We start from the raw sequence: 22894 nt of genomic DNA, 5'->3' as shown, positions 1-22894 counted from the left end.
GAACCTGGCGCCTCCCCATTCCGTGTGGGGCATTCCAGGGGCAGGTCAACGCAAGAGGGAAGGGAGGGGTCACTCTCCAGGCCTCGGGTCCCCTTCTGCAGAGTCAGGTTGGGGGAGGCTCCGTCTCCCGTGATCACATGGGAACCAGCCAGGCCGAACGGAGAACCGGGAGGCCGAGAAAGTGAGCTGAGCGAGTGTTTCAAAGCCAGCGCTGGCAAGCCAGACGGTGGCCCAGGCCTGCTGCAGTCGCGGGGTCCAGAGGGCTGGCGATGGAAGGAAAGCGTCAGGCTGCCGGGCCATCGCCCGCAGAAGGGAAGCAGCGCAGTGGTCCCGATAAGTCACGTTGTTTATCGCGCCAGGAGCGCTGGAACGAGCCACTCATTCGGACAGGAGCACCCAGCCACAGGCAGAGCACCCAGAGCCGCGGTGCGGAGCTAACCGCACCCCCAACATCAGCCAGTGCAAAATCGTTCTCTTTCGGAATTCGGTCGGGGCGGTGGGGAGACGGGCGGTTCTGCCCAGAGGAGCCTTTGGCGCCCACCCGCACCAAGGCCTGGCCAAGGCAAAGCTGCACGCGGTAAGGGGTGACCCTGAAACCTGGATGGGGCCAGGTTGCAGAGGAAGGTTGAAAAATCCTGGGAGCTTTGCTAATGCTCAGGGCTTCCTACGCCAGAATCCCGACACGAGGCCTGAGGCAGAGCCCGAGAGGGTCTGGCTGAGGTACCAGCCCGACACGAGGCCTGAGGCAGAGCCCGAGAGGGTCTGGCCTAGGTACCAGCCCGACACGAGGCCTGAGGCAGAGCCCGAGAGGGTCTGGCTGAGGTACCAGCCCATCGCAAACCAGAAGCCGCTAACGCCGGCTGAGATTTGGCTGAGCACCACAGGGAAGACACCGGGTCTGAGGCGACACCCGCCTCTTCTCGGCCACGCAGAGGAGCCCATTAAACATATTAACAAAAAAGAAGAGAGTCTGTGGTCACGGGAGACATATGGGGAGGGGCATGTGGCAATACCTCGATTTGCTGCTTGTTTGCACTGAGCATGCTCAGATGGACGGGGCATAAACACCGCTAAAGCCAGCTGCCCTCGTTCTGCCCCCCCCCCCCCCCCACTATCTGCAGGCACCGGTTGTCTTGGGTTTTGCACCTGTGTCGTGGACTCCACGCACCCCCCGCCGCCGTCTCAGCCCCGCGCAATAGACGCGCGAGCGGCACGCCCTGCAGGAAAACGCCTTCAGCATGTGAAGAAATGCTCGAGGAATCCACTGGCACGTGGCCTAATCCAGCTGCTGCCTCGCCCTGGCCTGTGGCCGCCTGCCGCTCCGACCTGGACGCTATTTTGTTTGTCTGTGAGCCGCAGAAAAAGGTTCTTCAAAGCCCGGGATTTGGGGCACAAGACACAGATGTTCTAGAGCTCTCTGGGAGCTGGTACCTAAGGCTGCTTGGGATCAGAATGTCTGGCGTGGCTGTCACACCTAGGGGGTGGAGCAGGAATTGGGGCAAATCAGGAACTGGGATGTCAGCGGCCGAGAGGGGCCCATGTGAAGACGCTGGCAGGACCAGGTCACCAGGAGACTGGGGTCAGGGGATAAACCAGTTTCAGAAGCTGGAGTCTGTGGCAAGCAGGGGCTGGTCTGTGCCATCACGGCTTCCTGGGTCGTAGGCTGGCGTCTGCCCCTCGGGGCTGGGACGGACCGTCACACCGGTCCTGCCGAGCCGAGCGTGACAGGTGCTTCCAGGGCCGCCCATGGTCCCATCCCTGAAGGGTCTAACCACAGCCCCCAGCACGTGTCCCGCCGCGAGGATCACTCCGCGCCGCTGTGCTGCCAAGTCCCACGCCCCGGCCGAGACGCTCTCGGAAAAGCCGGTTGCAAGAACGTAAGGAGGGGCCTGGCTCTGCTGAGCCAGAGCAGGGGTCTCTGCAGCCCAGAGCCCGGCCGTGCCTGGCGCCTCGGAGGAATGACCGGACGTGGGTAATTACCAAGTGATGCAGTCCGGGGTGTCTGTGTGCTCGTTCCTGACCCTTTGGGCTCTCAGCCATTGCTGGACCTAGCCACCATGAACTCATCCCGTCCTTTTTAACGCAGTTTGGCTTTCACAGCCTCCGAAGCCCAACGCCTGTGGGCCGAGTGCGCTGTGTGAAGAACTGCTGCCTTGTGTTTAAGCCCCCTGGTTCCCGTGTTATGCGAAGGGGCCCACAGCACTTCCCTCTGCCCTCCCTTCCCCCAGCGAAACAGCTCTGGGCGCTACCCTCGCCTCAGAGGGAAGCTCTTCCGGCCCCTAATCCAGGGCTGGGCAAACTTTTTGGCCTGAGGGCCACATCTTGGTATGGAAATTGTGGGGTGGGCCCTGAATGCTCCCAACATGGGGGGATGTGGGGCTGGAGAGGGGAGGGCTCTGGCTGGGGGTGTGGGGCTCCAGGGTAGGGCCAGAAATGAGGCATTCAGAGTGCGGGGGGGGGGGGGGGGCATGTCAGGGACAGGGGAAGGGGGCACAGGGAGAGTGAAGGCTTGGGCTGGCCGAGGAGGCTGTGGGGTTGGATGGGTGATGAGTTTGGGGGCAGAGCGAGGGCTCCACAGAACGCACTAGCTCAAAATGGCCCATGCAGTCTGTCCAATGGCACTTGTAGGCAGAGCACTTCCCGGGGGGCAGGGCCTATGTCCCCTAGTGCTAGTGGGGGAGCGGGACCCCAGGAGCCTCATGCCAGAGACTCAACTCTGCGCTTGGTTTTTCAAACGCACGCTGGCCTGCTGGAGAATCAGTCTGCACGGGGTTAGCTCTTTGTCAATGACTTTATTGTATCCAGCCTCTGGGAACACACAGCACATGCAAAGAGGCTCACGTGAAGTATAAAAACAAACAGAAACTAGAGCTGCACCATCACGGCCCAGCCTGGTGCTCCGGGCTCGCAGATCATCGAGGAGCCTAGCAGAGTCCTCAGCTACTATTCTGGGTTAAAACACCTGGCCATGGGGTTGAGCAGCTTCCCTCTGGGTCCCTTTCCCTAGAGGGAGAAAGCAGGAGGGAAATTCCCTTTGTACCAAACCCCGAGCCTGCAGCGATCGCCCTGCACCCCTCACCGGGAGCTGGAATTACAGAGATGTTCCGTGTGGCTCGTCTCTGGCCCTTTAAACGGCCAGCTCCCGAGAGAAACTGGCATCAGGGATAAACATGGACAGCCAGTGAACAGCTGCATGGATCGTCCGACTCTTCCAACCTGAGAGCTAGGCAGGAACGATCCAAAACCCAATCCAAACCCTGAACCCCCCTCTCCGCCCCAGTCTTCCAGCAACCGAGCACGGCCGAGAACCTCAGGCAGAGCAGGAGGACTGAGCTCTGTCCCCGCCGCAACAAACTGTGTTGGATACACCCCCGTTTCTTCATCGGCGCGGAGGAAATCTCCCTGACTTTCATTGATTCTCGGCTGGGGAGGGGGGAAAAACCCTTACACTGTCATGTAAACTAGAGCCAGGAGCTTGACTAGCCTTAATCCCAGTCCAACGCCGCGAGGCGGGTGAGTGGGAGTTACAGTCGCTACATTTCTCAGCTGCTTAGCGCTCAAGCGCGTTGCCAAGGCCGACAGCATCGTTAAACCCACGCCGGCTGGGTCCTTCTCTCTTTGGTCCCCTCCAGGCTACACCCTGCGCGAAGCTTTTATTGCACAAAAAAGCAGAACCCTCTCTCCCCTCCCCCCACACACGGCTCTTGTCAGAAGCAGGAATTCAGCTATGAAAATAAAAGTGCTTCCCCCCAAGTCTCCGCAGGCAGCAGGACCGGTGCTACGGCTGCTGGGCCATGCTCAGCACGGACGGGTCCGTCAGCCGGCCTGGCCCGGGCTAGCTGCCCTTGGCGTGGCCGTTGGCGAGATGGGCCGTGCTGCCCGGCGGCTGCCCCCCGCGAGTCTGGAGGCAACCGTTGTTGGTGATGTTGCGGCGATGCAGGGCCCCGTTTCTCTCCTTCGCCCTGGCGGGTTCTCCCCCCTCCTCAGCTGTGTCGCTTTCCTCGGTGTCGCTTCTCAAGTCCCGTTCCATCTGCAGGAGAGAGACGTTAAACGTAGCGCGCAGGATGCAGCAGGGAGGGGCGCGTCTGCGTCCTGCAGTGGGAGGGGGAGGAGAGGGAGCTCGGGCAGGCAGCCCCAGCTGGGAAGAAGGGTTCTGGGCATTTCTACCTGCTGCTGGGCCCCTCCCAGCCCCTTGGATCTCCCTGCCTGCTCTGTTCCAAGACCCTGTGGCAGCTGCTCCAACTCTCCTGGGTCCCGCTCACGCCCTGGGGGTGCAGCCAAGCCACCGTTCCCACTGTGGGCGTGCTGGCCCCCTGCCCCCCTATTCCAGCAGCCGGGTCTGTGCTTGGGCTTGAGCAAAGACTTTCCCGTGTGCTCCCCGGCTGCCCTCTGGAGCACCGCGCCCTGGAACGGGCTCCAGCCCTGTCCAACTCGAGGGCCGGCCCAGGGACCGCCCCCGTGGATGCTGACGTCGCCTGTCTGAGGCTCCGCCCTGGCAGCTCCCAGTGGCCACGGTTCTCTGCTCCCGGCCAATGGGAGCGGCGGGAAGCAGCCACCAACGTGGCCCTGCTGATCAGGAACAGGCAGCGTGGATCCACCTGACCCACCCGGCTGCCTTCTGTGCTGAGATAACTGGCCTGGTCCCTGGGCCGGCAGAGTGAGAGACAGAGGCCGAGACGATGGACCGGAGAACAGCGAGCAGCTCGGAGAGCAGTTAGCGATGCTCAGACACTACACTGGCCTCCCTGCCATTGCTAATGGGCCTGCCCCGATGCTCCTCGCTCCAGTCCTGGCGATCGAGCCTTGCTAAGGCTGTGCCTTTGGGAGAACGTTTCCTTCCCCCACAGTGGCCAGGCTGCGTCAGACCCAAGGTCCGTCCAGGCCAGGGTCCTGTCTGCCCACAGCGGCCAATGCCAAGGGCCCAGAGGGAGGGAACAGAACAGGGAACCATGAAGTGATCCCTCCCCTCTCACCCATTCCCAGCCTAGGCACATCCTAGCTAACAGCCATCGATGGACCTAATCTCCATGGATTTATCTAGCTCTCTTTTGAACCATGTTATAGTCTTTGCCTTCACCCCTTCCTCCGGCAAGGAGTTCCACAGGTTGATGCTGCGTTTTGTGAAGAAATACTGCCTTTGGTTTGTTCTAAACCTGCTCCCTATTAGTTTCAGTTGGTGACCCCTAGTTCTTAGGTGATGGGAACAAGTAAATAACTTTTCCTCATTCACTTTCTGCACACCGGCCATGACCGTACAGACAGCTCTCATATCCCCTCAGTCTCCTCTTTCCGAAGCTGAAAAGTCCAGGCTTTTCATCTCTCCCTGCGGCAGCCCCCTGGGCCAGGCCTGGTGAGGAGTTGCAGGGTAGCAGTAGCACGTGGGAAGAGGCAGGGTGGGGGACGATGCTGCAAAGGGCTGTCCGTGATGGGACAGGCTTCCCCTTCTCCCATTCCTGGGAGACCCGTGCGGATCTCCGGGGCCCGGTCTCCACCTGGGTGCCAGTTTTGCTCAGGGACAGCTCCCTGGGGCTCTGCAGCTGGCCCCTGGACTGGACGTGGACGGGGAGCGGAGCCCTACCGTGCCAGACAGGATGAACCGATAGATCATGTGACCAATCAGGCAGGACCAGAAGACGTGCAGCAGCTGCAGCACCAGCAGGAGGCCGTTCATGAAGTAGTAGCCGAAGAAGGGCTGGTAGAGCTCCATGGAGTAGTAGTAGGTGTTGTAGAGCACCCTGCAGGCGAGAGCCCCCATCAGCCTCCGCGGGAAGGGCAGGCTGCCCCGCCCTGCCCCCAGGCCTTCGTGCTGCACCTCTCGCTGCTGGGCCTGCTGCTCACGCCCGGGCTGTCCTCATGGGCTTGTCCGCGAAGCCCTGGGCACGGGGCAGCTGCTCTGGGTGCGGATCCTCGGCTTTGCACCCAGCGGGTGGCCCGGCGCAGCCACAGGCCCGCTGGAGCCAGGGAGCCGGGTGGGAACCAGCGGGGCTGGCTCTGGTGCCACTGCTCCCTTGCAGCGCTCGGCACCGGGCTCCCCCGGGGCGAGCCGAGCACGGCCAGCGAGGGGAGCCCTGCCTCTCTGAAAAACAGGCCGCTCACGTGGGCATCCCAAGCAAGAGGCCCGGTTTGAAAATGCGCAGAGTCCCCGGAGGTGGGAATGGCTGGTGCGCCCGGGACAGTCACAGCCTGCCGGACCCTCAGCAGGGAGACCCAGCCACTGCAGCGCGGACAGCCTGGTGAGCAGTAACAGGCAGGCCTCAGGGCTGCTCCGAAGGAACATGGGCCTTGAAATCTACCCTGTGCTCTCTCCCCACATTGGCCAGACACCCCCCCCCCCCCCCCCGTGGGGCTTTGGGCTTTCCCCTCAGGTCTCTCCGGGCTAGACACAGGACCTGCTGCTCCCTCACTCACATGCCCCCCGCCTGCTAAAATCCAGGCCCCACGCCAACGTTCCCGCTCATCTTTTCCATGCACATGCAGAATACGTTTGCTATGTGCACCGAGGCACGTGCACCACCAGGAGAAACACAAAACCAAGCTTGGGCTCTGCTAATCAACCGGGCGGCACGGGGGACTTCTCCTGAGCGGCCACACAGGCACGTGGCTCCCAGGGGACGCTGAGCCACACCCTTCCCCTCACGCCTGGTTCTCTCCCCGCCCATCCTCCCCTTCTTTCCTCCAAGACCAAACTACAGGGGCCGGCCAGCTGGGTCCCTCTGATCTACAGACAACTGCTCCCCCATCCCGACTCCTGCTGTGCGGCCCAGCCGGGCTGGAGGGGCTGGGAGCTACGTGTGGCTTCACTGAGGGGTCAGGACCGACCGGTCTACATGGGAAAGTAGCCAGCTGCTCTCTGAGCCCCCTGCCTTGCCTGGACCTTCCCTCCTCTCCTCCGCCCTCCTGCTGGGCCGGCGCCTCTCCGCACTCGCCACTCCTTTCTAGGGCGCCTCGCGCGGTCTGGCCCTGCTGAAAGCGAACCGGGGAGACTGGCCGTTCTGCAGCAACTCCGGGTCCTACTGTCACGTTCGTCTCTCCTGGGGGAAGCGCCCCCACATCCCCTCCCGCCTTTTCCCAGGCTCGCCCCGCCGCCCTGTCTGCATGGCCCCCTCCCACCCCCAGCCCTGCAGGCGTCTCTCCCGCCCGCTTCCCTCCGCCGGGATGGTGAGCGAGGTGGCAGCGTCTCTCGCGGGAGGGAGGGGGCAGGTGGCATCACAGCTCTGCCCCTGGGGCGCGTCTGGCCACGCGGGGACGAGACAGGGAGCGCGAGGGAGCTGCCCGCAGGAGGCCTGTGTGGAGACAGCAGCTCCCGGACACACCCCGGGCCAGGGCGGCGCGTTCGCCTGTCGGCCGCCCAGACCCCGGGAGCAAGGCTGGCTCCAGATGCTCGTGCTGCACCCCATCAGGGAGGGGCCGATGCTGGGGCGGGGGGAGCAGGGCCATGCCGGGGATTCGGGCCGGGCCGGCTGCTCCAGACCCCCCCGGAGGCTGGGCGAGGAGCCGCGTTCCGGCGCAGACTCACTTGTAGGGGAAGAGGAGCAGGCGGGTGGAGAGGAAAACGGCCGAGAAGACGATGAAGAGCCCGTCGCACGTTCGGCGCCACTTCATGTAATTGAATATCTTGGTGGGCTGCGCAGAGAAGCCAAGTGAGAGCGAGGGGGGCAGGAGAGGGCCCCGCCGCGGCCGCACGGCAGGAGCCGCAGGGACAGGACAGCGGGGGTGGGAAGGCCGCACGGGGGAGGCAGGATGTGCACCCCCTGCACAGGCCCGTCCTGCGGAGCAGCAGCCAGGTCAGGGCCACCCCGCTCGCCCCTCCAGGCTGACTCGCCCTGCCCCCGGCCTCCCACAGGGTGCAGGAGGGAGACAGGGGAAGCTCATTTCCCATGTGGAGGTTGCCAGGGTCCTGCCCACGTCTCCACAGCTGCTCCCCGGCCCTGCCCCGGGCTCCCACCAAAGCGCACGGGCCGCCCAGGCTTTACCCCGCGGCGCTCACCTCGAGGATCCAGTCGGAGGCGTCATGGATCAGCATGACCAGCGTGCCGATGCGCAGGTAGTTGGCGCAGTAGGAGAAGCTGATCAGGAAGATGGTAACTGCGTGGTGCACAACCTGCTGACGAAGGTCCTGGTGGGGAAGGGATCAGAGTGTGCGGCGGCGATCACAGCGCAAGAGCTACCTCTCCCCCCGGGCACGGCGAGGCGAGACGCAGCTCCCAGCCGGCCACGACCACGGCCCGGCAGCCGAGAACTCCCTGATGGCGGCGAGAGGGAGGATAACCCCCCACGAGAGACGGGCGAGCGATGCAGACACAGAGCTCCTGTCCCACCCGCAGGACTATGAGAGCGCCCGGGGCCCGAATCACACGTAGCCAGGCCAGGCGCCAGGGTCAGGGCCTGGCAGAGGGCGGACGCTCACAGGCTCGCTGTCTGGCACATGACCTTGGCAAAGGGCTGGCGAGGAGACAGGCTCCTAAATCCCACTAGCCCTGCTATCGCGCTCCTGGGAACGTGCCAACCGGAGTCAGGCCGGGGGGGAAGGAGTAATCGGGGGGTCGAGGCAGCAGGTCCCGGACACAGGGCTGGTAATTGCCTGCATCGGGTTGGGACACGTAACTCGTCTGCAGCCGCATACACGGCACGAGGCCTGTGCCACATGGACACAGACCTGGCCGAGCCTGTGGCCTTTCTGGGCCGTGCTGTTGAGGTGTCTCTCTCTCTGCTAGGCAGCGCCCCGGCACGCACGGCTCTAGCCCCCCCCATGGCACGTGGGGGCGCAGGGACGCCCAAGGAAGGAGATGGTGCCCAGAGCAACGGTGTGGCAAGAGCTGCCCCCACTGCAGGGTCAGGAGGCCAAGAAGGGAGGAGGTTGCATTTCAAAGCGTTGCTCCCTCTGAGTCAGGAAGGGCAGGGCAGTTCTCCTGCTGAGTCCGCTCGGGGAGATCTCTGGCCACATCCCAGACGGTAATGAACGCCCGGGGCCTGGGACCCGCCCTCCTTTCGCAGGCCAGGCACAGAGCGAGCGGCGCCACCACTGGCAGCAGCCACTTGGGCAGACGACACTTGCCCCTTCCAAGCCAAACCTCTGCAGCTGCAGGGCCCACGCGCTTGGAAGGGTCAGAGACACGTCCCCCCGGCTCCGTGGACGCCCACTGCGGGGCGCTAGACGCACTCGGATTAAAACTGAGCGTCGTACGTGAATGGAGCAAGCAGCTCGGTGGCGTGACCGTGCCCTGGCTCGGCGCCAGCACCCGCATTGGCAACTGCTTGCAAGACTCGCATTCAGTCCGGGGACGTGCAAACGGTTAGCGGGCGAGGCCGGAGCAGCGGCAGCAGCGTGGAGCAGGCGGGAGCTGGTGCTTGGAGGGAACCAGCTTTTCAGCAGGCTCCCTGCACATACCAGCTCCCACAGAGCCACCTGCCTCCTCCCCTCCTCCCACGCAGAGTGTGGGGGGGGAAACCAGCTCCTGCCTACCCCTCCCTCCGCTGCTGCCTCTGATATGGAGGCAGCAGCACCAGGGGCAGGGGCTCTGCTGGAGCTGTCTCCCCACCCCCATGTGTAACACGTTTACCAACCCCCCTCCCCAATTTAGCGTCCCCCATTCGGTACGTGCCTCGACCGCTGCTTGTGTCTGCCCCGACGGACGACGCCTGACTCTGGGGGCAGGAGACCGGGGGCCTGGCTTGGCTACAAATAACCCAGCGTCCTGGTTTCAGAAGTGCCGTTCCAAGTCAAGCAGACACATGCAGCAAGTGAGCTACTGGTCCCGCTCAGACTCCGGGGAAAGGGCCATTCTCACCCCGGCTGCAGCGCCTGGACGCGGGGCAGCTCGAACCGGCCACTTTCGAATCTCCGTGGCGCATTGGCACAGCCAGCGAACTGACCCTTTTCCCGCGTCGTGCCCCGGGCCGGGCCACTCACCTTGCGCTTCACGTCGAAGGGCAGCGTGCAGACCAGGGAGGAGTAGAAGGAGAGCTCCAGCATGTAGTACCAGAACACCGAGGGCAGTAAGGGCTGCAACACCAAAGGGCCGGGCTGGGTCACACGCACGTGCCAGGGACCGAGGGCGCGGGGAAAGGTCTCCCACAGATGCTGTGGGAGGAGGCAGGTTGCCCTGGGGCTCCCTGGTTTTGGAGCCAGGTCTGGTCTAACCCGGCGACTGGTTTGAATTCTGGGTGCCTGCGGGTCTGGGACTGTCAGCCAGGCCCGTAGCACACGGGAAGGGGCGTCCCTGCATGTCACCACCTGCGACAGACTCACCTGCTGTGGATACCCGGCCCAGCATTCTCGATGGTCCCAGAACCAGGGCTTCTGTAAAGAAACACAGCACAGGGCCTGAGAATGCCAGCGGCCCCGTGGCCTGGAGGGACGCGAAGCCACCCGGGGTATTCGCACCGACGCTCGGTGGGAACGAGCTTCCTACAGAACAGCCCCTGGGAGGCGTCGTTTGGAAACTAGTAGCTTGCTCCTGGTTGGTCTCAGGGTGCCACGTACCACCCGCCAGCCAAGTCCTCCTCGACTGTGCGCTGCACTATGGAAATGGGGCAGAACCCCCAGTTCTCTCTCTCACCCAGGATGGCAAAGGAACCAGCACCTGTGGGCGCCAGGGAGGGATCCTGACCAAGGATCTTCATGTTGGACGGCTGTGGGTGAGACACGACCAAGCCAGGGCCCAAACCTTGCCAGATAAAGTTCAAGTTTCCACTTGTATTTGCTTGTCACCTTTTCTTCGACTTGAATTCACCTAGAACCCCCTCACCTTCCATTACTAAACGTGTTCTATTTTATATCTAGCCCAAAGCAGTGCATGTCACCCAGGGATACGGACTGGCACTGGAGGGGCGGTGGGTGGGGTGGGGACACAGGACATAGGAACGGGGAAAGCACTCTCTACGCACCAGAGAACTGAAATCTGACCCTGAAAATGAAGCCAGGCTCTCTGAGCCTCGCCCTGCTCAGCTGACAGTAGATACTCCTGATCACACTGGCCCAGGATGAGTCTCATTTCCCTCGAGTGAGTCCAACTAGAGGACAACAACCTACTACTGCTAGCCATTAGCTCAAGTGGCAAAGGTACATCCACCCTGCTGAGACCCACATGGGTCCACAGGATGAAATTTGTATTTTTGCAACCAGCTGTTTTTAGAAACGTGTGGCATCTTGTTGACTAAAAACACAAGAAAAGAACGTTAAGTGCAAAGCCAGGCACTCCGAAGTCAGGACGTGCTCACGGGGAGGCCGTCTGCGCGCGCAGAGGGGACCGAGAGCTTTGGGCATTGACGATCTGCTTGAAACCCTTCACATCCAGACTGGAACGGGAGCTCAAGCCAAGCCCGAACGTGGTTCCAGCTGGTGGCTGACGTGCACTGCAGAAGGTGTGAGCGCTCCAGGCCAATCTACCATTTCAGCTGATGCGAACGGGCACCGCCTAGATACTCACATCCAGCAGGACAGCCAGTCCAGTGAAGAAAGAGACGAAGTAAAACGCAAACCTCCAGCTACAAACAAACAGAATGAAGCATGTTAGGATGCCGCCCGAGGCCAGGCTGCAGCTCCGGTGCCCGTCAGAGGTTCATTCCAACAGTGACATTCTCAAAGGCACGTGGGCGGGGCCGGTACCAAACACCCATCCAGCTGGCAGTACACACTACTTGTACTTTGCATGGCTCAAGGCTCTCAATGCTCACAGCAAACAGCAGTTGCTCAGCCTCATGGAGGATAGGAAAGTATCATCTCCACTCTACAGATGGGGAAACTGAGGCACAGTGTGGAAGAGACGGCCCAGGATCACTTCGAGACTAAGGGCTGGGAATACACCCCATCTCCCCTGAGTCCCAATCCCAGGCAGAAATCCGGCTCCAGGAATCCATGGCAAAGCTCCCATTGACTTTAATAGAACCAGGACTTCGCCAGGACATTTAATTCCCTCATTGTAACTCTCCAGGTGCAAAGTGTCCCTCAAGCTACCTCCAACCCAATCCCTCCTCACGTGTCCGCCCCCCTGCGCCCAGTCTGGGACTGGTGGAGGGGACGGGTATGGGGGAAGTGGCATCAGCTGCAAACCCAGGCTCCTTCTCCTCTCCCACCCTGACACACACAAGGGCCCGGCTCGTGGGCCACGGCAGCCACGCATCAGCATGCGACCCTGGCACACCAGGCAACGGGAGCAGCAGAGACTAAGGATGTTACTGGATCTGTTCCTTTGTTTTTCTCTTCCTCCGACGTATGGAAACCGCCGCTCGCTCGCTCACAGGCCTGGCTGGCGGCAGAGATCCACCATGTTACATATAAGAGCTTCAGCTCCCGGCCCTGCCCACAAGAGATGGGCACCCAGAGCAGGAAGGTGGCACAGAGCCAGAGGGGGGGGGGGGGAGGAGGGGGGTCGCAGGCTGGGCTCTTGGTGCCCTGGCCGGTGTGGCTGGGAACTGGACAGGATCTGGGATCCTGTAGCCTGGGATTCGAGAATGGGTGAGCGGGGAGGCTGTGCCGGCCCCGTAGGAGACATGGGGCTCAGTGCTTGGCTAGTAGGCGATAAAAGGGAGGAACTCGGAGCCACCCGAGGGAGCTTTGCTCCAGTCAGGGGGCTGACCTCCACTCCCCACCAGCTGGGCCCAGGGGAAGCGGGCCCCTGGGAGCCCAGCTGGCGATTAACTAAAACCCTCTCAGACTGGGGTTCACTAGGGCACGTCTCCACGGACACTCGACTGTGCTGCAGCTTTCCAGCTCAGGGTGCGACCCCCCCCCCGGGTGCGGCAAGCGACAGCGCTGGAAAGCGCCCGTGTCACCCGGCTGCCGGGCTGGGAGCTGCGCTCCTGCGAGCTCCTCCTCGGGGGGGGGGGGGGGGGGGAGTGTGGTTCGTGGGTCCTGGTGCCGCGGCCGCGCTTTCATTTCCACCCGGGACAGCCTCACCCTGCTGCCCACCCGCACGGGCTCCCTGACAAGCTGAGCGCGCCGGCGTGTCCTGGCCCGCTCGCCGCTGCCGTATCCCTGCTTGGGGCTGTGAGGAGCCCAGGCCGGAGGGAGCCAGTCCAGGGGCTAAAGGGGAGGGAACAGCGAGGCCTGGGGCTGAGGGGAAGGAGGCAGCTCAGAAAGCGGGTGGCGAAGCAGAGAGGGGGAGGACACGTTCCAGCAGGGACTGGAGGTGTCCGGGGGGCCGGGCGCACGTGCAGAGCCCAGCCCCCAGTCCCCAGCACTCACCTGGCCTCGCAGAATTTCTTAGACAAGCAGGGCCTGTCCTGGTTGCACCGGACCCGGAACCACCTGGCCACCCTCCTGGGAGGCAGGTCGCACTGCTGGGCCAGGCTGAGCAGCTGCCCCTGGGAAGCAGCCAAGGAATCTGGAGTCAGACGCCTGGTGGACAGAGGGCTCCTGGGAGCAGCTAGTCGGAGGTTTCCAACCTGTCTCCGCACTCGGGCTCAGAGGCCCCGTTCCACGGCTCGCGCTGGAACCACGGATCTCGTCGCAGCGCCCGCGCTGGCTCCTGTAACTTCCCCTCAAGCCCCGAGCTTCCGCGCTACCGCGGCCAAGACAGATCCCCAGGCGGGGCTGGGATGCCTCAGGCAACAGAGAACGCAGCGCACCCTGGCCCCCCGCGACACGCGCCCTCCCTGTGGAAAATCGCAGCCTCGTGTGTCTAGCTTCGGTTTCCAGCCATGTTGCACCTTTCTCTCGTGGCTTCCTGATTCGCACCTTTCTTCCAGCACCCCCACCCAGCAGCACCTGACAAGCCTGCTTCCACGCTCCTTGGCGGGCAGGCGGGTGGCCCTCTCGCTGGGGAGCCCCTGGGCAGGGGGCGGCTGCTGCTCCTTTCTGCCAGGCAGGGGCAGGGAAGCTGACCAGAGAGATCAGAACGGCTCGCCTGGACTACCCGGGCCCTCCAGCCCTTTCCTCGGCCAGCAACCCCTTCTTCCAGCCGCAGGGCGCTGGGAGCCGAGTCTGGCCTGTCAGCGGGCCACCCTGCCTGGGCCGCACGCCCATCGCCAAGCCTCACGGACGCGCCAGGCTGGGGCCGCGGGGAGCTCTCCTGGCAGACAAGGCCCCGGCGACCCCATCGGATCACCTGCCGGCTTCTGCGCCTGAAAACCCTCGTGGACGCTGGGTTCACACCTTTACCTGCTGGCTCTGGAAGTTCCCTCAGCCCCCTGCTCTGCCCAGCCCTTTCACTGGCATTTCCCTCGGCTGGACTCCCTTAGCGGGCCCAGGTAACTGGAGTCCTGCAATTTACACACCCGAGGGGGGTCCAAGCCAGGACGGCACCCCCATTCACCTTTTGCCTTCCTGATTCTTTTCTTGTGGGGGTGGGGGGCTCCCCAGGCTGGGAGGGTCTCCTCTAGCCCCCTCCCCCGTTTCAACGGGCCTCTGCACGGGGAATGAAACCCGGGCGCCTGCCATTGCTGGCCGGGGCGCGGGGCCAGGACCCTGCGCCCTGCTTCGGGCCTGTGCTAGTGGCAGGGGGCGAAACATTGGCAACTCTCAGACCCCGGCTCCATCTAGCGTGGGATCCTGCACCCGAGAGCGGCTGGACGCCGGAGGAAGGAGCCCACGAGAGGCAGGTCTCACGCCGAGCCCTCGTGGAGCGATTCGAACACCAGCGCACGAGGCGTCTTCTCCCTGCCGATGCTCCCCGTGGGGGCCGGATGCTGCTGCCAGGCGCTCAGGTGTTGGCACAGGCGAGATCCCTCCAAGGCCACCAGAAATTGCCCAGCTGGGGCACCGTCTCCTCCTCTCCCGCAGGGCCCCCCTGCTCCCTAGGGGGAGGATGCTCAGGACACTGGCCCATGGCCCTGCCAGTGAGACCGAGTCCGAACTCGCTGGCTTCCTACAGCGCGCGGCACCGAGCGGCGTCTGCTGGCGGAACAGCTGGGTGCCCAAGAGACCCGGGTTTGTCACGGGGCCTCCGCCAAGCAAGGCAGAGGCCACGTTCCAACGCAGCAGAACAAGGAGTCGGGGCCTTTGCTTTCGGGGGTCACAGCGCCCTGGCCCCTGGAGCTTTGGCGAGTCTGGAATCCCCTCGTAGCTCCCGCTATCGGACGGACCAGAGCAGCGTCTCCTGCCTGCAAGCTGCTTCTGATGACACTTTGGGAGGGGCTGGGTGCCCCCCGCTCCCCGGGGACCCCCTGCACCACTGGGGACCCGGCTGAGGCTTTCCCCACTGTCAGGGGGCCCTCTGCACCCCTGGGGACCCGGCTGAGGCTCCCCCTGCTCTCAGGGGGCCCCCTGTGCCCCTGGCTGAGGCTCCCCTCGCTGTCAGGGGGCCCCCTGCGCCCCTGGGGACTCGGCTGAGGCTCCCCCCGCTGTCGGGGGCCCCCTGCGCTGAGGCTCTACAGGACGTGCCTGAACCGAACAGGTGACCTCTGGCCAGGACGCTCAGTCCCACGAAGCTCCAGCCAGCCAGCGGCAAGAGGAGCCCCGGCCAAGGGGCTGGCGGGGGCGAGGGACTCACCTCCTCCGGCTCCTTGCCGTGAGCAGCGTAGAACGTCTCCAGCACCGGGTTTGGTGGGATCTTCAGTCTCACCTTGTCCCTCAAGCCCAGCCTCCGGCCCAGGGGCAGGGCGAGGAACCTGCAAGAGACCACGGCGGGGTGAGCCCAGCGCGGGCGGCTGCCTCTCGGCTCCCCAGCACGGTGCCGGCTGCACCCGCCAGCGACAGCGCACGGCCCCCGACAGGAGCCAGCCCGCAGGCCCAGCCGACCCGATGGGCCCTGTCCTTCCCCCCTGCGCCGCTCTTTTGACACTCGGGGGGGGGGGGGGGCAATATCCCAGCCCGGGAGACCCTGGGCAGGTCTCGCACTGAAAGATGTGGGAGAGAAACAGGCAGGTGTGCTTATGGCTGTCGCTTGGGGGGGGGGGGGGGGGCAGTCCCCGGACACCCCCCCCCCCCCCCCCAGCCAGACGTGGCTCTCAGCCGGCAGGCGAGCGGAAGGTTATTAGTTCCAGGGACCCAGCGGAGCACAGTCTGGTCCGCACAGGAACCAGGAGCAGCCAGTGCAGCCCAGCTTGGGGGGGGGGGGAGCGTGTCCAGAGCCAGGCCCTGCCCCCCACCCGCGTCCTAAGCCAGCTGAGACTCACCCCCACCCCCAGCCTGCAGGCAGCCCCACCCCCTCCTCTGTGCAGCTTCCCGGGCAGAAGGGGCCACCTGGTCACCCCCCAGGCTCAGGCCAATGTGCACATTCTGGGACTGGGGCAGCCTCCCGCAGTGAGTCACTCCGAAATTCCCACCCGCATCTCCAGCTATTGGTGCAGTGCCCAGGGAAACTGAGTCACACCCACACGGTTACCACAGGACAGTCGACGTCGCATGCAACAGAGCAGAGCGGACAGACCCCCCATTCCACCACCCTGGCGCCGGGGGCAGGGGCTGGCAATTCTGTGCCCCCGGTTTTAACCCTCTCTCCGGAGGGGCTTGCCAGCTGCGAAAGAAGCACGCGCAAGAGGGGGCACCAGGTACCGGGCGGACACGATGCACCGGGCTCTGCAAGCCCCCCCGGGCGGGAAGGGAACGGCCCCGCCCTCCCAGAGGCGGCTGTGGGGCCAGGACTTAGCGCTGCCCGCGACCGGCAGGGGACGGAGGCAGAGCCCTGCGAGGGATTTCCCACCAAGGCGGCGCGAGCAGGCCTGCTGGAGAGCTCTCTGCGCGTGCGGCAGCAGCAGCTCGTGCCCAGCGGGATGGCAGCTCCTCCAGCCCGCCCGCCTGCCGGAGGCTGCAATCAGCCGTAAGCAGCCAGTCACCACCCAGGGCAGGGGCAGGATGGTGGGTAGAGCCAAGCCCAGCAGGGCTCTCGTGCTGGGTCTAGACAGGGCCAGCGTCTTGCTCCTCTGCGGAGGGATCTTTGCATCAGGTTTCCAGACATGAGACAGACCCGGGACTGGGCCCTTGCTTCTGCCCACCCCAGGGAGAGGCTCGGAGGCACGGCTCCCCCGTCAGGGGTCTCAACTCCCCTGGACCGCGCAGCGCTCTGCAGCTCTGCCCGCAGCAGGGGTCGGGCCATGGGGGAGGAGAGACCCATCAGGGCTGGGCAATAATTTTTGGCCAGGGCCTAAACTGGAAGAGGAGGGGCCAGGGTGCTTCTGGGCTACCCCACCCCCAGACCACTCCTGGGAGCCCCTTTGCCCCCACTTCCCATTAGGCAGCCATGCCCCTGGCAGGGCGGGAAGAGGCTTCGCATGCTCCCCCCCGGCCAATCAGGGCTTTGGGGCAGGGAGCGCGTGACGTCTCCTCTCGCCCCGCGTGGAGCAGGGTTGCCAGATACTTTCCCAAAAATACCAAATGTGGCAGGGAAAAAATTGGTTGAGAAAAACAAAAACCAACCAACCAAAACTGAGGAACCGAAGCTTTAGAGCGCTTGACTTTGAGACTCCACAGAGGGAGAACCCGCCATATCCCCCGGGCCTGGCACCGCAGCCCCGGCTGGCCCAGGGTGCAGCCAGCAGCAGGCCCGGCTCCGCTCGCTGCCGGGAGTCAAGCACAGGGAGCGTGGAGCCAGTGGTAGGGTGGGGGCAGCGCACAGGGCCCCGTGCCCCGCCTGCCCCCGCTGAGGAGCCAAACCCGCTGCGGCCCGCAGTGCCAGGCCAGGCAGCAAGCTGCCTTCCTCACCAGATCCCCCTGGAGCAAGGCCTGGCAGCATGCGCCCCACGTTGTTTGAAAAGCTCTGGGCTAGGGGACCTGCGCCAATGGCTAGTTACCCTCCTTGCTCCAACGTGCCCGATTTCACCTCCGCCTTCCAGCCGGACGGGGCAGCCAGCTGGTCGGAGCCACCGTGGCGGAGAACTTCTCGGGAAGTTCGGTGCGACATGAAAGTGCTGCCCACGGAGACAGCTGCCGATAAACCCCCCAAAACTGGTCTGCATCCCAGCCCGCAAGCTGGTGCCCGGCTGGGGGTGGGAACCTTGGGCCAAGCCCTAGAGTCCGAGGGAATAAACGTGTCCCAAAGACAAGCCCGTCTCCCATGCTTTGCTCTAGCTCTGCTGGCCTGGGAGCGCAGGGCTTGGCCGTTCGCCCCGGCAGACCTGGCCCTAGTAACGCGATCCGGTGGTCGGCGAGCACTGTTTGAATGCAGGACGCAGTCCAGTTCTCTCGGCGTATTAAAATAGCCCAGCAGGAGGCACAGAGGCCCCGAGGAGAGCGAACGTGCCGCAGCCTGCTGCCAAGACGCGCTGGCCAAGCAGGTCTGGGCGGAGAGCGAGAACACCGCCCCGCCCAGAACGCCTCCCCCAGCAGCGCCCTGAGCCCGTCATGTAGTGAGACACGAACGGCTGCACACGCTGCCCAGACGTTGCACAACCCGAAACGTTTCACACACAACACAATGGGTGAGCCCAGGGGCTTGCGAATATTTTTCTTGTGACCCCCTGAAGACAATCGATGTCGCGGTCCAATGTGTGACGGGAATGTGGGCTGCGGGGGTGGGGCTGGGGAGGAGCTCTGGGGTGCAGGAGGGGAGCTCTGGCTTTGGGGGGCAGGAGGGGCTGACCAGGCAGCAGTGGAGCGGGGGGGGGGGGGGCGCTAAGGCAGCTTCCTGCCTCTCCTGGCACTGCAGACCCTGCTGCCCCCAGAAGCAGCCGGCAGCAGGTTCCCAGCCAGTGGGAGGGCGGGGCTAGTGTTCGGGGCAGGGGCAGCAGCGGGGCCCTGTGCGCCCCCCCCCCCCACTAGGAGCCAGGCCTGCTGCCAGCCGCTTCTGGGGCGCAGCGCAGTCTGCGGTGCCAGGACCAGCAGGGAGCTGCCTCAGCCCCCCCACTGCTCACCTGACCCCCCCGCAGCCACGAGCCCCGGCGCCCGACATTCCCGGCCCAGTGCTGGGGCGCGACCCGCCGCGTGAAAACCCCGTTAGGGCAAGAAGTGGAGCAGTCACCCCCCAGCTAAGCTGCAGGGGCATTTCCACAGTGGCTGGCCCCTGGCTGTGCAGCCTCCTCGCCCTGCGCCGGGCAGCCGCCCTCCCGCCACCTGCGGGGCTGCTCCCGAGCGTCCTTTGGCCGGCGGCCAGCTCTCCGGGGGAGCCGTGCCCAGCATTCCCCTGCTGGGTTGGGGGGCACATGGGAGCCACGCAGGCAGGGTGGGGGGCACTTTCCAGGGAGCGGGCCCTGGCACGGACCGCAGGTGGCAGCTCAGGTAAGAGCCCCCAGCGCAGAACCTCCCCATCCCCCATCACAGCCGCCGTGCTGCTTTCGCCAAAAATCTCCTAGGATGCAGAGCCACGCTAGGCACCCCCCCCCCACCGGCGCCATCGTCCCCCCACTGCACTTCCCACCAGGCCACAGCCGAGGGGAGGCAGCGGGGCCCTGCCGGTGTAACCAGGGGAGGGGCATGAGCGTGTTGGTCCAGGGCCCAGCACAGAACTGCAGCCCAGCTCGGAGGGGGCCCAGAGCCCCCAGCCAGCGGGTTGCAGGGGGAGGGGGACACAAAGGACGGAGGAGAGGGGAGGGGAGAAGAGAGGGGCCCGGGCGACCCTGTTACTGGGACAGACGACAACGACCGGGGCGGGGCTGCTGGGGGGCCGGCAGATGGGGCTGCAGGATGGGGCGGGGGCACAGGCAGAGCCCTCCCGGCTGCAGGCGACTCAGACGGGCTGGGCTGAGGCCGACAGGCTGGGTTCAGCGCTCAAACCCTCGTGCGTGGAGCTGGTCTGGAGCGCAGGCCTGGCTCTTCCCCCGGGAGTGCAGAGCGCGGCGATGCCCCGAGGGGCCCACGGCCGTCAGGTGGGGTGGGGGCTCAGAGGCAGGGGGCAGACCCCCGGGAGAGAGCGGACCCCCCGGAGGGTGTTCTGCCCGGGCAGAGTGTGGGCGCCGCCTGTGAGACTGACACGAGCGGAGGGCGGGCGGAGGCTCAGCGCTCCCCTCAGCTCCGCAGTCTCCTGCCCCGCAGGGCTCCCAGCCACGTGGCGCGAGATCCTGCACCGGGCCCCGGGAAACGGGCCCTCCAGCGACAGGAACTTCCCCCTGGCCTGCTGGGCCTGGTCTGGTGCGGGGGGGCATTACAGGCAGGACCCAAGGGCGTAGCCGTGCAGGCTGCACCACCGCCGGGCTGAGCCAGACAGCGGGGGAAGGAATCCGCAGCGCGGCCCGACAGCCCAGCAGCCCTGGGTCACGCGGCTTCGCCGGCTGTTGCACGGGGCGTGGGATGCAGAGTCACCCTCCTGCTCCCCGGCATAGTTTGCACCAGCTGCTAGGACGGCAGCGGCCCCGTCTCCAGGGCCAGCGGGCGGGCGGGCAAAAGCTGCCACCCAGCTGCCAGGCGGCCGGTTTCAGTCAGTCCCATGTGTGCTGCCACGGGCTGGGAACAGGGGCCCGATCGCCAGCGGGGCCAGTGCATTGGAGAGGAGGGGCAAGCGGGCGGGCAGGGAAAAGCACCACTTGCCAGCCTGCTCCGTGCCACCGCCCAGCGTCATGGTTTTCACTAGGGTTTAACCCTGGGGAACCTCAGGCCCGGGGGCCGGATGCTTGTCTGGATCTGGCCCCTGAGGCTCGAGGCTCCCCCCCCAGCACTGGGGAGCAGCCCAGGTTCTCCAGCCCTCCGCCATCTCCCCATGGGGCTGGAGCACACACAATAATAATACTATGGAGCTAGACTCTCTCAGAACTGGAAGGGACCTTGAGATCGAGTCCAGGCCCCGGCCCTCCCGGCAGGACCAAGCACCGTCCCTGACAGGTCTGCCCCAGATCCCTAAATGGCCCCTCAAGGATTGAGCTCACAACCAGGGGTTTAGCAGGCCAGTGCTCTAACCACTGAGCTATCCCTCCCCCATCTACTAGCCTGCCCCCCCCAGGCTCTGTGTGCATGGGGAAGGTGGGGAGGGTCTTTTTCCGCCCCCCCGGGGGCCACACGTCACTTGTGTGCAGCCCCCGATGGATTTTCCTGCGGGTCAGTGGCCCTGACTCAAAGAAGGTTCCTCAGCCCCAGCAGATCAATCTGTCGCCACAAACAGTGCAGGGTGATGGATCCCGCTCAGGGGAGCGGCCGTGGGGATCAGAGATCAGATTATAAAGGGGGCGTAGAGTTCCTTGCTGGGAAGAGCCTCAGCACAGCTCAGGACGGGCTCCCTCGCTCGTTCCTGACCCGCAGGCTGCGGAACCAGAGAACGTGGTCACAGCACGGCACAAGAGCAAAGGGCAGCTTCCTCCCTCCACGCAGCCTCCACGGGGGCTCTGGGGTGGTGCAGCCAGGCCCCAGCAGCACAGACAGCGGGCGCCTTGCTTTCTGCACCCTAACCTCCTGCACGGCGAGGCCCTTAGCTAGTCACTGTGGCACCAACTCGGGAAAAGCAATTCTTAACACTGATGTAGGGAGCTCATCTCATTGCCAATTAGCAACCCGCTCCAGCGACGTGCCCATTTCCGCGTGCCCACACGGGGGTCGGGGCACGTCGAGTAACCTGACTTGGATGGGGTGTAACTGGAAACAGACAGGGCCCGAGTCTCTCTCAGATCTGGTCCCAACCACAATCCCAAAGCTGCCCCGACATACCCCCCTTGCCAACGTCTCCCCTTCACAGCCGCTCCAGCTCAGCACAGGAGGAGGCTGGGTCTCACACTCATGGCCGGGCAGCTCCCCTCTGAGGTCCAGGCAGGGCTATCAGCCCTGCAGCCCGAGGGGGCTGGCTGGATCCTTCCCCCAAGTCCAGCCCCTACTCCGCCCTCTCCCTCCCACCTCACCCCTTCCCCGAGGGATGCGGCCTCAGGGATTCCCGGGGCCGTGGCGCGGGGCAGAGGGGCCGGTTCCCCCCACACGCTGTGGGGAAGCGGAGCAAGGCAGGTGTCGCCCGCTCCCCGGTCGCGGGAAGAGCAGCGCCCCAGCCCCACGCTGGCTTGGGAGATGTGGCAGAGCGGAGCAGGCTGCAGCGGAGCGCCGCTTCCCGTGGCTCCTGCTGCCACGATGAGTGCAGGGGGCCCAACCCCTGTGGCCAGCCCCAGCAGGCTGAGTCTGGGGACTGCCCCGTCTATAGGACGTGGGGGGGCTGCTGCATCGAACCAACCTAAGGCCATGGTGGCTCTGCACACACCTGGGGGAGTTTAAATCACCTGGGGGCAGCAGGCAGGGCCAGGGACACACAGGAGGGGGCACGTGGGCTGGCAGGCAGGGCTGGGAGACGTGCGCTGTGTGTGTGTGTGTGGAGACCCCCCCCCCCCAGAGCCTTGCCAGAGGGGGGTGCGGAGCTGGGGACTGGCACTGGCCCTAAGGGAAACGGAGTTTGAGGCCCCTGTTTTAAACTCTCAGACTAAGGCACTGACCTCTCGCACTTTGCAAGCCACAGAATCCCCCTTCTGCCACGGGCCTAGACTGCTACGTGACCACTGTGCCCTATTCACACAGCCCCAGCGCGTGGCTGGTGCTTCTGCAACGTGTCCGGGACCGGGCGGGCGAGGGGATGGCGCAGGGCGAGCGGCTGAGGCCTCCGAGGAGGAATGGCGCCGAGAGTTGAGGTTGCGTAACAGTATCCATCCCCTCACGACTCTCGGAAGAATTTAACTGGCTGAAACTTTTCAGCACTGATCTGTGCCGGAAGGAGGGTTGCTAGATAGTTTCACAAAAAATACTGAACACCTTGAAATCCGCACACTCCTCCCATCCCCCCCAGACACGGCAGGGGAAGAATGTCCCAAGCGGCCTTCCGTCCGAGACAAACAGAAAATACCGAACCTTTTACATGTCCCGTATTTTCTGGGTTTTTTTTAAGCCAGTCAGAACCCACAAATACCAGACTGTCCGGGCCAATACCGGACACCTGGCAACCCCAGCTGGAAGACGGATTCTTCCGCAGAGCATGAGCAGAAACAGTTCTGCCCGCACTGCGTAGGAGAAAGAAAAAGCTTCCTAAAATACAAAAAAAAAAAAAAAAAAAAAAAGAGAGAGATCTTGCAATCTTTTCGGAGCAGCAATTCCATCACCTCGTGAGGGCGGAGGTAGAATTTGGCC

General features: G+C 64.4%; 1 protein-coding gene across 5 annotated transcripts in view; it reads right to left on the bottom strand.

Moving 5' to 3' along the window:
• Positions 1–2777: 2777 nt before the first annotated feature.
• Positions 2778–22894, bottom strand: part of CERS4 (ceramide synthase 4) — a 47858-nt gene continuing 27741 nt past the window's right edge. For 4 of the 5 annotated variants that reach the window (XM_075903152.1, XM_075903148.1, XM_075903149.1 and 1 more), the window contains 9 exons: positions 15432–15549; positions 13187–13305; positions 11430–11487; positions 10250–10300; positions 9911–10003; positions 7988–8116; positions 7517–7623; positions 5579–5735; positions 2778–4030 (listed from right to left, as the gene is read on the bottom strand). In XM_075903152.1, coding sequence (XP_075759267.1) covers positions 3836–4030; positions 5579–5735; positions 7517–7623; positions 7988–8116; positions 9911–10003; positions 10250–10300; positions 11430–11487; positions 13187–13305; positions 15432–15549 — 1027 coding nt within the window. In that variant the 3' untranslated portion in view covers positions 2778–3835. Of the gene's footprint in view, positions 4031–5578; positions 5736–7516; positions 7624–7987; positions 8117–9910; positions 10004–10249; positions 10301–11429; positions 11488–13186; positions 13306–15431; positions 15550–17670; positions 18082–22894 lie in introns of those variants that run through there. The other variant, XM_075903151.1, reaches the window with a different exon arrangement.

The sequence above is a fragment of the Pelodiscus sinensis genome, chromosome 19, assembly GCF_049634645.1.
Source record: "Pelodiscus sinensis isolate JC-2024 chromosome 19, ASM4963464v1, whole genome shotgun sequence".
In the NCBI taxonomy this organism is placed as follows: Eukaryota; Metazoa; Chordata; order Testudines; family Trionychidae; genus Pelodiscus; species Pelodiscus sinensis.
Note: the sequence above shows the minus strand (reverse complement) of the source record. Positions and strands in the feature narration are given on the sequence as shown.